At 40.9% G+C, this 12,259-nt stretch overlaps 1 protein-coding gene across 1 annotated transcript; it reads right to left on the reverse strand.

Moving 5' to 3' along the window:
- Nucleotides 1-2,341: 2,341 nt before the first annotated feature.
- On the reverse strand, nt 2,342-11,226 carry LOC139647310 (protein kinase C and casein kinase substrate in neurons protein 1-like). The gene is made up of 9 exons (XM_071523194.1): nt 11,167-11,226; nt 8,383-8,539; nt 7,988-8,223; nt 7,051-7,206; nt 5,675-5,850; nt 3,909-4,029; nt 3,689-3,795; nt 3,292-3,488; nt 2,342-2,451 (listed from the first exon to the last, which is right to left on the reverse strand). The coding sequence occupies exons 1-9, from the start codon at nt 11,224-11,226 to the stop codon at nt 2,342-2,344; spliced, it is 1,320 nt and encodes a 439-aa protein (XP_071379295.1).
- Between the last annotated feature and the right edge of the window lie 1,033 nt (nt 11,227-12,259).

Below are 12,259 nucleotides of genomic sequence, written 5' to 3' on the forward strand. Positions count from 1 at the left end.
GTTAGGTTTCATTTTCAACTCAACACAGTTGTACAGTTACAATAGAATATAATCTTTAAATTACATCATCATATACAAATCTGACAGCGTGGGATAACGTCACGCTTTTATATGGTACATTGACAATTCCATTGCAATGAAATTCATACGATATGGTACCTATTACTTAATATGTTTTTCCATTGCTGTTATTTTAATGAAACACATTTACATGTATAACACTACATTTTGTCTTAATATTCGATCACTTGCATTTTTTTTCTTTTTTTTTTCTATTACATTTACACAACTCATACACACTGGATGATGATGATGTTTTCCCCCAAAATATCAACCTGGTAACGCTGATGTGTGTTTGTACTTGTACTTGTGTTTGTACTACATGTTTTCACGTGTAGTGTGTGCGTGTCTGTGCGTGTGTGTGTCTCTGTGTGTGCGTGTATGGGTGTGCGTGTGTGTGTGTGTGTGTGTGCACGCGCGCATAGAGGATGTGGGATAGTTTGATGATAGAGTCCTTTTTGCTAGGCTGGACAGCTTACTCTAAGACACGACTTGTGAGCTGGTGATGTGTTTCTCCTACTGTGTGAGACCCAAACCTGTTGAATTCCATCCTAAACACAGAACTAAACACATCTTACCACTGTCGGGTCCAGTGAGATATAATAACTTCAGGAAAACTAAGTTCTACAGAGCATCTTCCCCATCTAATCATTCGATAAGAGATTTAGGTGCCGCTTGTATTCACTGACATCTGACGAACGCAACTCCTAATTTCTATGGGGCAAGTTAAGGATTTAAAAATAACCATGTAATGCACTGTACATTTCAAGGAGTGATCTAAAGTACAGTACAGTACTGGTGACAAATGTATTCCCTGTGCAATTACGAAGTGTTTTGTGGACAAATGAAGTCTGGGCAGACTGGGAGGCAGCTACAAGTTGATCTTCACTGAAGCTCTGTCACAATGTCATGAGAGATGTGAAGTTATTGCATGGAGAGAAAAAGAGGGAGTTGATGGTATTGGGTCATTCTTTGGCTCAGCAGGAAAATGGGCCACATAACTAGTGCTTTTTGCTAGGCAGGGCTTTAAATGACACTGGAGGACAATATTTAGACAACATGCCCTCTTTCAAGCCCACACACTAGTACATTCATGTCCTGTTGGAGAGGCTTCAATCTTCAGACCGGGGTCTGTAGCACAGTAGCATATCAACATGGCTCCATTGGCCCTTCTCTCTGGAAGAAAAGTGCCTGGCATAGGCATTGTTCAAAACCCTTCTATACTGCAGTGATTACCTCAAGAAAATGACTTGATCCAACTTAAATCTGAGCGAATGCATCACTTGAACAATGAAGTATTTCTTGTGAGCAGTGTTGGCTCAAAACAAGACCTGAATTGCTGAACCTATAATGAAAGCTTCTGTTCAAGATATTGCAGATAAATCCTTTCAATGGATAGCATGAAGATGGTATCATCAAAGGATTGTGATGCTAAGAAAAAAAACCTCAATGGCAAGAAAAAAAAATCTCAGTTCATCAACTAGCTTCTGAAAACAGAAGCATGTGCATGTCCAGAAGCAAGTGATGCTGAAAGTGAACTATGGTCCTCTGCATTTGTAGTTGAAGTGTTGCATCAAGTTGTAGCCTAAACATGGCCGCAGGATTCAGGGAATGCAAGTTGCATAGCACATGCTGCTATGCAAGCTAGCTCAGAAACAGTTAAAACACATAGCACTGCACACACTGGAAAAGGGATTGGACCAAATCACAAAGAAAAAAAAAACAAAAATAACAAAAATAGAGGATACAGTTTGTGGTACTTTTAACACTACATAGCATTCCCAATGTAAGAATGACGACTGACCACACACAGCATTGAAAATGCTACACGAAAATGGCATCATACTGTATATACACAATGCAGGTTGAGAAGCTCATCTTTGTAGAATGGGTATAATCGGTTATATTATCTTCCCACTTTTACGAGAGAACGTACTGCAGTGTACTGCAAGTTTAGATAAGCTGCATCATATATTAAACGCAGCTACACAGATAAGCAAAATGTGTTCCTGCATTGTCTTGATGTTATACTTGAGTGTGTATATACTGGAATAACTGCTGCTCCTGTTTTTAAATGTGTAAGTCCACCCACCCCGAATGCTGGATAAAATATACTATACTGATATATCGTCTTTTTAGGTTACTAAGTTTTTAGGCAAGACTGCTTGGCGCATCAGTTGGGCAAGGGATGTGTTGCTCTTAAGTCTCTGGCTATGTGCGGTGCAATTGGATGGGACAGTTCAAGCTGCCTCCAATGGCGTGTCCTTGTCCAGTAATGTGACTAGATAGGCTCAACGTAATTGGCCGGGTACAGTCCCTCTCGGCCGTTGTCCAGGCGACCTCTACACCAGCCTTGGTCATCTTCATCCTCAGTCTTGGTCAGTTCATCACCTGTGAAGAAGACGCCACTCCTTAGTCAACCTGCAGTCTTGCCTCTTTATGAATGAATCTGACATGAATCTGAAAATAATCTGAATCTAAATCTAAAATCAAAATATCTACAAGTAACGCTGTTGTTGTGTTTGTTTTGGTTATATGCTGCTCCTGTCAAATGAACTTTAATCAAATTGAGTTGATTCAGCTTTGCCATTTTGCTTGGTTGCTGCTATATTTTGGTATTTGCCCAATGGTTATATATTGCAGGATACCATAAAGAGAAAGAATAGGCTCTGCATAATGCAATAATAAGTATCCTTTAAATGCCCCCTTCAGTCACCTCTGGATATTCCTAAGATTATTTAAAAACACCCCATCTCAAAATAATATACAGTTATTTCCACTGGTTATAATCCAAGTTAAAATAGCATCCGGATGTGCAGCAGCTGCGTCTGCTTCATAAGTTATTTTGCAGTGAAAAGCTTGTCTCTTAATTGTTAGTGACGTCATAGCGTGGGGGTCTTAAGCGCTCTTTCACACCAATTGCCAAAGAGCTAGTGTTAATTGATGGCAAGTGCCTGTAATTTGTTTTCCATGTGGCTATTATTGACTAACCACTGCTATCGTCTATGGGGAATTGAGGGGCTTTAGAGTAGAAAGCATGAAAGAGTTGGTGATCTCTGACCACCTGTTGTAAGCTTGTCATCCCTGTTATCCTCAAGCTCCTGCCCCTATTCCATGTTAACAAATCAGTGGGATAATAAGAGTACAAAGTAGCTTAGCTGCAGAATGGCAGACAAAAATCACACGTGTCGTATCATCGTGCTGAAGTGATGACTAAGCGGCGATGATTACCTGCTTTGAAGGACAGTTCATCCTGTTCCTGGCCATCATAGTCATAGAGAGCTCGCACGCGGACTCCTTTCCCGGTGCTAGAGTCATCTTCAAACGAGTTTCCATTCCCACCATTTTCGTTGCCAGAGTACGTGGCCGGCTGCTCATCGTCGGACCACTCAGTCGAGTATGCTTGATTCTTATCATAGCTGCTCACACTGGAGGTCAGAGAAAATGCAGGGAGAGATTTGATGCTCGATTAAATTCTGTTACAAGTAAACCCACTCACTCTGTACTTCAGGAATGAAATAATCAAATTATCTGGGAATATGTTATCTCAAAATGTATATGTTATCTTACATAATTCCATCACGTATAGAGTGTGCTTTAAATGTGATTGATAGAGGTTTTAACTGACCTGCTGCGGTCACCAGGTGGAGCCACATGGTCAGTGCTGGGGGTGGGTGGGGCTCCATCTGGCTTCTTCTTCTTGGGGGGAGCATTGGCCTGGTCTGGGTTGTACTCCTGGAGGGGGTGAAAAGAAACCAGTGAAAACAGAATAAAGAACAGGAATGGCTCGGAAATGAAGAGCAGTGGTTTGTTAGATTCTCTGCGTGAGGATTTCTTTGATATAGTACCTCAAACGCAGGCCAGTTCATATGCATCCCAGGGCCATGGTTGTTGCTGAACCACTTCAAGTCCTCTTGTGTGTTTGCACCCAGGATGGTGCGCTCCAGTTCTCTGTACACTGTGGCGTAGCTGAGGAGAGGAAAATGGAACAGATAGTGACAAGGAAAGAGACCGAGGGGACTCAGGGATGCTGCCAGTTTGGCTAAAGGGCCTACAGTGCAGGGTGTTTCAGATTCTGGGCTGGGATCCAAAGTTGGGTCATGGGAAGATTTAAGTGGCTCCCCAAATTATTAATTATTAAATTGGTGGCTTGAACAGCTGAAGGTTTTGGACTGAATTATTCTAGTTGTATATGAGGCTACTGTACTTGTTATGTTGCCATAGCCTTCCCAAATCATTGCAATGTAACATAGATTAAATAGAGTACATTCAGTGTGTAGTTTAATTTAGTAAAATATAGGGATTATATTAGGTTTCACAATGGCCTGCAAAATAAGTTGGCATTGGAAGAAAAAATATTTTGAATCTATAGTCCCTGAAAATGTTAAACACAAATAGAGCACAACATTATCTGAGTAGTTTCTCCAAAAGCTGAAACATTATTGGATGCTGTGTTGGATTGAAACATTGAGCTACCGCATGTTTTTGATAACAGAACATTTATCAATCTAATTTTCATTGCTAGATTATGGGCAGATGCAGGAATCTACTTCTCCAGAAGGTGGCGACAAAACACGCAGCAGTAAAGGACTTGCCTCTCTGGAGATGAAAACATTTCAGTGATCCTCCAAAGATGGAGGAGTCAGATGGCATGGGCAACATTTAATGCTCCAGCCTCCATGCATATTTAAACTCAATCCAATCCAAACATATTGCCTATTTTGAGAGGCTACGTGACATAGCAATATGGAGAAATCGATTTGCATCTTCCATCTTGATCTGAGGAAGAGGGAGATGCGGGTGAGTTACCAACAATGGTTACTTGCATTGTGGTCAGTAAGTGCCCAGATTGAATTACAAACACACACATACGGTAATTTCTACACTGATACAATGATGAAACCTTCCAGGATGTAGTGCAGTGAAATCCTCTAAACAATAAAGAGAAAGTAAAAAAGATGGGAGGTTAAAATGCACATTGCCATGGAACCTGGCTTTGTTGTTGCTGTTTATTAACAGCCCAGGATATGACAAGCATTCACTCTGAAAAAAAATTCAGTTTGGCAGAAACGTCATTGACTGTGTCATCAATTAATTAGTGTTGTGAGTCTGAAAGCTAATGAGAAATACATGCCTGGTTGAGAAATGTGTTGAGATTAATCAATTTGAAATGCACTGTAATGAATGTGACACAATGCATCAAACTCATTTAATATGGATTTGGTCGGAATGTGATTATTTCAAATTAAAAATAAAAGTAGCTCTCATGCTCTAATAAAAGTATTCATTACCCATGTTTCATGTACTCATAGTGTACAATGCTATGCTGTATGTAACAATAATTTCATGTGTTCACTTAAATTACATTATGAATGAGGGACAATAGTAGAAAGAATAGACGGTGTGAGGTGTAGATTAGAATAAGATGTTGCAGAAGTAAAACTGGACTGCTGAGAACATTATGGAGATGGATTGTAACAGAATATAGGTCAGAAGGATATGGAGCAAAAAGGGGTAATTGAATACACAAAATCACATAAGGTTAATGGGAGAGTCTCTCCAGGCCCCTCGAAGACCTTGGATGATATCAAATGGCGCCGACTGCCTGACTAACCTTTGGTTCTCGGTGAGGTTGAGATGACGTTTGATGTCCAGCAGAGCCTCCTTGAGGAAGGTCAGCCTCTTGACCTCATGCTGCTGGCACTGGTCAAACACCTGCTCCATGCTCTCAGTGTACTGCGGGGTGCACTTGCTCAGCTCATCCAGAGACTTCTCGTACTTTTCCTTAGCCTGCGACAGACAGACAGACAGACAGACAGACAGACAAACAGACAGAGAATAAATTGACAGCTAAAGGCTCTGTGGTAAACAAAGAGTGAGTCCAACCAGCTTGGACAATGTTTTAATTCTCAAATTGTTCAATGGCACTCTTGTTGTGAGGAGTAACAGTGGACAATATCCAACTATGAGTGTGTAATGCATATTGAAGCTGTAAAAAATGTAAAATTTTAAACACTTGGGACAAAATAGTCCTGTATTTTGAATTATGATGGGTTAAGAAAGCAGCATAAGTTAATTTTTTTTTTTTTTTTTTATCTATAACTCATGCTTGCAATAAAGCACATTGTTAAGAGGTTCTGCATCATGGTGCTGTTGACACGATATTCAAGAAGATTTTGACTGAAACTAAACATATTTCATTAAAAAGGCTCAAAGCCACTTTTGCTTCCACACTGCACACCATCCATCACAGTATAATTTTTTAAGCTGTTCAGTCAAATAAGAATATATCAAAAGACTAGATCAATTGTATGCTCAATAACTTATACCATAATAGTCTTATAAATCAATGAGAGGGTATTTATATCACCTACAGAAAGCTGCTGCAACACAGAGCACATACAATCAAGATAAGATAAAATTGTATTACTATTACTACTACTTCGTTTGCACTTAAATGTGTCACATCCAAAGACAAACGCAACTTTTGCACTCAGCATGCAGCAACATGAAAAATATTCTGTCCAGAAATTGACTAGAATGTGTTGTGGATGCATACGAGCATACACAAGTTCGATGTGTATGTAATTGTGTATGTGTGTCTCTCTGTGTGTGTATGTGTATGTCTGTGTATGTTTGTGTGCGCATACATGCACACAAGTGTGTAAGCATCTTATACTCTCTGGCCAGTATAATCTGCTCTTCTCATTATCAGACCTCCATGAATAGAGGAGACGATAATCTCCTGTGCAGCAAGGTAACCTGCTACCAAAGGTGTTCTTACACTGATTTTGTTCTTTACATCTTTATTTCACACAAAAGAAAAGAAGGTCAAAACAATTTGGAAGATTTGAATGTAGAGCTTCTGCACGCATCATACTCAGACATTATATATGTGACTGTCTCCTCTCTGGGTATAGAAATGTTCCCCTACTCTGAAATACTTATCAAGCGATTATACCTCTTTATTCTCTGCAGTCTTTCTCTTACCTTCTGCACATCATGTTTGCATTTGTCCACTTTCTCGTGGAGTTTCTTCTGCTGGTCTGGTGTGACAGAAGCCTCAGTCTTGCCATTGGCCTCTCGGGTGGCAGCCAGCTTCTCCTCCTTACAGGCCATGTGGTATGTCTTCTTAGCTGCCTCCATCTGCATGGACCAATACAGAGATCCTCAGTAACTCAGACACACAATCTGATTTGATCTCTACACACAGGATTCACATCCATTTATCTCAAAGCAGGAATAACCTTGACAAGACTAGAGCGACCATTTTAATATGAGCAGGATATATGACTAAGTGGACATATGATATAGGCCAATAGTTATTGTGAACCAGAGGCATACAAATGTAGTACATTGCTGAATGAAGTAAGTTCTCTATGTTCATTTATGTTTTTCAATGTCAGTGCAGAAGGATGAATTTCAAGTTCTCTATATACAGTCAAGTGATCTAAAAGAGAAAGCTGTGGGAGCTGGGAGCTGGGAGCTGTGCGTCAGTCAGTCTTCCCATGTCATATAGTGGCAGCTCTGTGCCAACCGGACTAATCTGACGACCCAAATTACACCTTCAAATGGACTAATTAATAAAAAAAGTGGTTGGTTTAAAAGTTACAAAGAAAGCCAGCAAGCCCTGTCTTTATGCTTTGTGTATTTCTTTCCCTTTATTAGTTTTTAATTTAGCATTTTATCTTCATTGGATAGTGTAGTGGAGAGTGATAGAAAAGTTAGGAGAGATTATGGGGTTGATGTGACTTGGACAGACACAAAGCCACAACATCACAATTACATGGTATGAGCCCTAGTCTACTGAACCACAAAGTGACCATTTATGTGTTTAATTTTTCATGTACTGAATACATTGCATTCTATTGCACCAAGGATAAAGATGACGAGTCAAATAAGACAAAATTGCTGCCGTCCCCCTCACCTCCTTGAGCTTTTTGGACCATGGTTTCTGAGCCTTCTTGAAGCCTTCCTCTGCCTCCTTGGCCTCTTTGAAGCCCCCGATCATTTGCTTGTGATAAGCTTCCTTCTGCCAGTTCTTCACTTTCTCCACGTCCTCGTTCAGCAGGCCGTTCTTCACCTCCTGGTGCAGCTCACTCACCTTCTCTGCCTCGGTCATCACAGCCAGCCAGGCTCTCTCCACAGAGCCGTACTGCGGGCCTGGGAGGGGGACAAATGAATGTTACCAGAAATTCAACATCTAAAGCAATCTATGAGCTTTGGAAAACTGAATGAAAACCTAAAGTAACCAACTACTTCCTCCATAAGTACATTCATTTGCTGAGCCATTCGTTTTATTGACCCCATCCCAAAGCTGACCTTTCTCGATGAGCTGTCTCCACCTCTTGGACCAGGCAGTTAGCTGATCACCATAGGCCTTCTCTATCTTGGCACGCTCCTGCAGGCAGCCCATAAGGTCATTGCAGAGTCGGTGGCCATCATCAAATCTCTTGACAGCACGCTTATAGTTCCCTACCTGAAAATAGATAGAGGAGAACAGGCTAAAGGGACAGGCTCAAAAATGGCAACAAAATGGTCTGTATTGACCCACAAGGGGGAAAAATATATACTTGTTTAGAGATGTGATTCAAAATATATACAAAAATGTCCAAAAAGTGTATTTATACATGTAGATCAGATTAATTAAAATATATTTTGACTGCCCATCATATATATTTTGGATATCCTTGCAGATATGTGTTATTTGTATAACAGTGCATAGGAATAAAATTTAAAACCAGTGTCTTAACTATTTTGGACATATACTATATGTACAAAAGAAAAAAAATTGTCTGCCAGTTTTTATATATTTTGAAACACATCAACATATTAAACACATGAAATGAATTGCAGAATTGGGTATAGATTTGCACATTTTACAAATACAAACCAGTAATAGCTTCCAAAAAAACGGGTGAGCTATATTTTTTCCCATCCTAGCTCATCAAAACAAAGTGAGTTATATCAGTCAAAAAAACATTTTAGCATTTTTTCCTGTAGATGTGGTCACCTTAAGTGGGACCACCTTAAAAAAAAAACAGTGCCAAGCTCTGTGGCTCCGCCTCCGTAGTGCCTGCAGGGGGGCGTGAGCTCATGGTGCATGATGAAGAGGAGAAGAGAGGGTAGTGGGAGGGGGGATGGCTCGTGCCTGTGCATGTGTAGTTATGCAATGACAGAGGCTTGTGTGTGTGTACCTCTCTGTGTGTGTGTGTGTGTGTATCTGTGTGTGTGTGTTCACAAACTGCGACTGCTATAATCCTCTTGACTGGTGTAATGCAAGCAGACAGATTCTCAGGGATGGAAAACTGACAGGAATACAGGAATACATACAGCCCACAGACACGGTGTATACAGTCTAAACACAGCTGGTATACATCGTCCACACACACACACACACACAACCCATGGATAGAGCGTCTGATGTGTGTTAGTGGGGTGTAGAGCTGCAGTGAGAATGGTGTATTCCTGTGTGTGTTTGTGTATTACTGTTCGAGACGGGAGTGATACAGGGAAGCTGTGAGACAGGTGCATGGCGGTATGAGTTTTGGCTTCATCTCCTGCCTGTGTAACAGACTGCTAAATCGCACCAACAACAACACACAGGTGGATTGAGTCTACATATAAAAACACACCTGAGCTCTTGAATTTGAGTATCTCAACAAATGGAGCGGAGATTATTGCATGGCTATATCAGTTGTATGACATGCTTTTCAGCCCGATTATATTAGATGTGGAGCTGTCAGACTACAAAGCGGAGACTCAAGGTTTTTTTGTTTCACAATGAAGGCACGACCTGGCCCAAGTTTTCTCTTGTGTACAGATGCCATGGGCAGGTGCATGTGGTGAAAGGCCGCCTCAGAGCGGCTGGTGACTGAGAGTCTTTGTCTGTGTCTCTGTGGTCATGAGCCATGATACAAAGAGGACTCTGTACTGAGGGAATTCATTAACACTAATTGTGGGGTTACACACACACACACACACACACACACACTGGCACAACTGATGATACACACAGAACTTCTAGGATGTTTGAATACGCAGTGCCACGGCCTGTCATGATACATTGGAAAACTATTTAAAAGTGATAAATTATATACATTGTTAGAGCCTTGATCCAAAACTTCAAGCAGTCTTGTGCTGTTTCTTTTTGTTTGAGTGTCAGTGAGCTTGAGACTTTGTTTGAATTTGTCATTCAAAAGAGACTGAGCCACTTTTTGGGGTGGTGACAGCTCAATGGTAGAGTCCAAAAAATAGCAAAAGGCCCAAAGTCTTGATGGATACTGTTGTAATAAAAGTTTTAATGTCTGTATTGTTTTATATGCTAATCAAGTCAAAGAACTTCATAGGAATTCAGCTAAAAAGCAAATAATACAAAGACTAAATCAAAGCAAATTAAAGCCTTAGAAAATAATATATCTGGGGGAATCAATTACACCCAAGGTAGAAAACAGCATCAACAAGAATTACAAGAGAAATTGCCCTGTACAAAATACAGCTCTTATTGAGGGTTCTGCTCATTTAATTTAATCAATTTGCCTTCACACCCTACTAGACTATTGTTCCCTGCTCAATATGCTGTGATATGTAACCTAAAGTGCCATTAACTCTCCGGATGCCATTCAGTTTAATGGTACCACATTAGTGGCATTTGAGCCCATGTAATAAAATAGTTCACGCTGTAAACCTTAATTTAAAGGATACTGTTGACACATTGGTGACAGTACTGGCCTCAACTGCAGGTACTTATCCTTTTGCAGCTGTCATCACCAAGTGACCTTTTAATTAGACAAGCCCTGTCCCAAACCATAAGTGGAAAACAGCAAAAAAAACAACAACAGCATTTCCTTTTACATAGTGCTGCAGCGTCTTCCTACGTTGACTTATTTTTTGCAGTGTGTATGTGTGTGTCTGTGTGTGTGAGAGAGAGAGTGAGAGAGAGGGAGAGAGAGAGAGAGAGAGAGAGAGAGAGAGAGAGACAGAAAAAACAGTGGCAGAGACAGAGACAGAGAGAGAGACAGAGGCCAAAGCAATGCAAGAGAAAGAGAGTCAGGGGTGGCTGCAGCTTCATGACCCATAGGATCAGGCATGATGGAGTCTCCGTACCTCCCAGAAGCTGTCCATGGTGTCGTCAGCACCTGCACATTCATCGTAGGAGACGGACATTTTCCTGGATGTGGCAAAGCACGCTAAAGACCAAACGTGTCCTCTGCAGCAGAGCTGGGTTCCTCATGCACTGAAAGAGACAAGGGAAAACAAAAACAATGTGAGATAGTAACATTACACAAATATAGAAACAAAGCAGTACAGTGTAGCGCATGAGTGCACATTGCAAAAGAGTTAGCCTTTCTGTAGTCTGGGCCAATGATGTGGCAATTTTCCCCGGCAACTGGGAGGAAACCCTCAACATGAGGGTTTCTATTTGCGACGTTGTTAATAATGAGGTAAAAATAGACTCCTCCCCCATGCATACTGCGCTGTGCCCCCAGGGACGTGAAGAGGCATCTTACACTCGTGTGTCCTAGAAAAGAGTGTGTGAACACCACAGAGACGCAGTAGCACTGTCATCATGCAGCTCTGACCCTGAGTCCTTACACAGTGCAAACCTTCATTCCTTTGACACACTCCATCTGAGAGATTGTTGCACAATGGACACACACACGCATACAGCACACACACACACTCACACACAGCACACACACTCACACACACAGAGACAAAGTTGAGTCGCCCAGAAATGCATCTAGTATGTAAACATATAATCAGTGTAATTGTATCCCCAAAATGGAATGGAAACAAACAACAGTGGCATCAACATATTAACCCAAGCCCAACATTGAGGGTTGTACACCTCTAGATGCCCTTTAACGATGTGATTAAACTACCAATTACATTGTAAACCCTTTCACTATCTGCAGAATACAGTGGCTGCTGGATTTCTTCCAACATTTAAGACGATTTATATCTATTTCTTTGACGGCTGGTCGATATCTTACCACCAAGGTTAAGATAGCAGAGACTGCTAGACGCTATATTGGTATTGAGCTCTATTTGAAACCTAATCCATTTTTCTCACGACTAATGCTTTTCCCTTCACAGTGAACTCTTCATTGTAGTGCAACAATGCAACATATTTACCACACAAGAGCAACACATTCTTTGTAGCATTCCTGCTCTGACTTTGTTTCTTGGTCATTAT

This window comes from Centroberyx affinis, unplaced genomic scaffold (assembly GCF_046629955.1).
Source record: "Centroberyx affinis isolate AG114_WGS23_722 - 3 ecotype Tasmania unplaced genomic scaffold, CSIRO-AGI_Caff_v1 ptg001072l_1, whole genome shotgun sequence".
NCBI classification, from domain to species: domain Eukaryota; kingdom Metazoa; phylum Chordata; class Actinopteri; order Beryciformes; family Berycidae; genus Centroberyx; species Centroberyx affinis.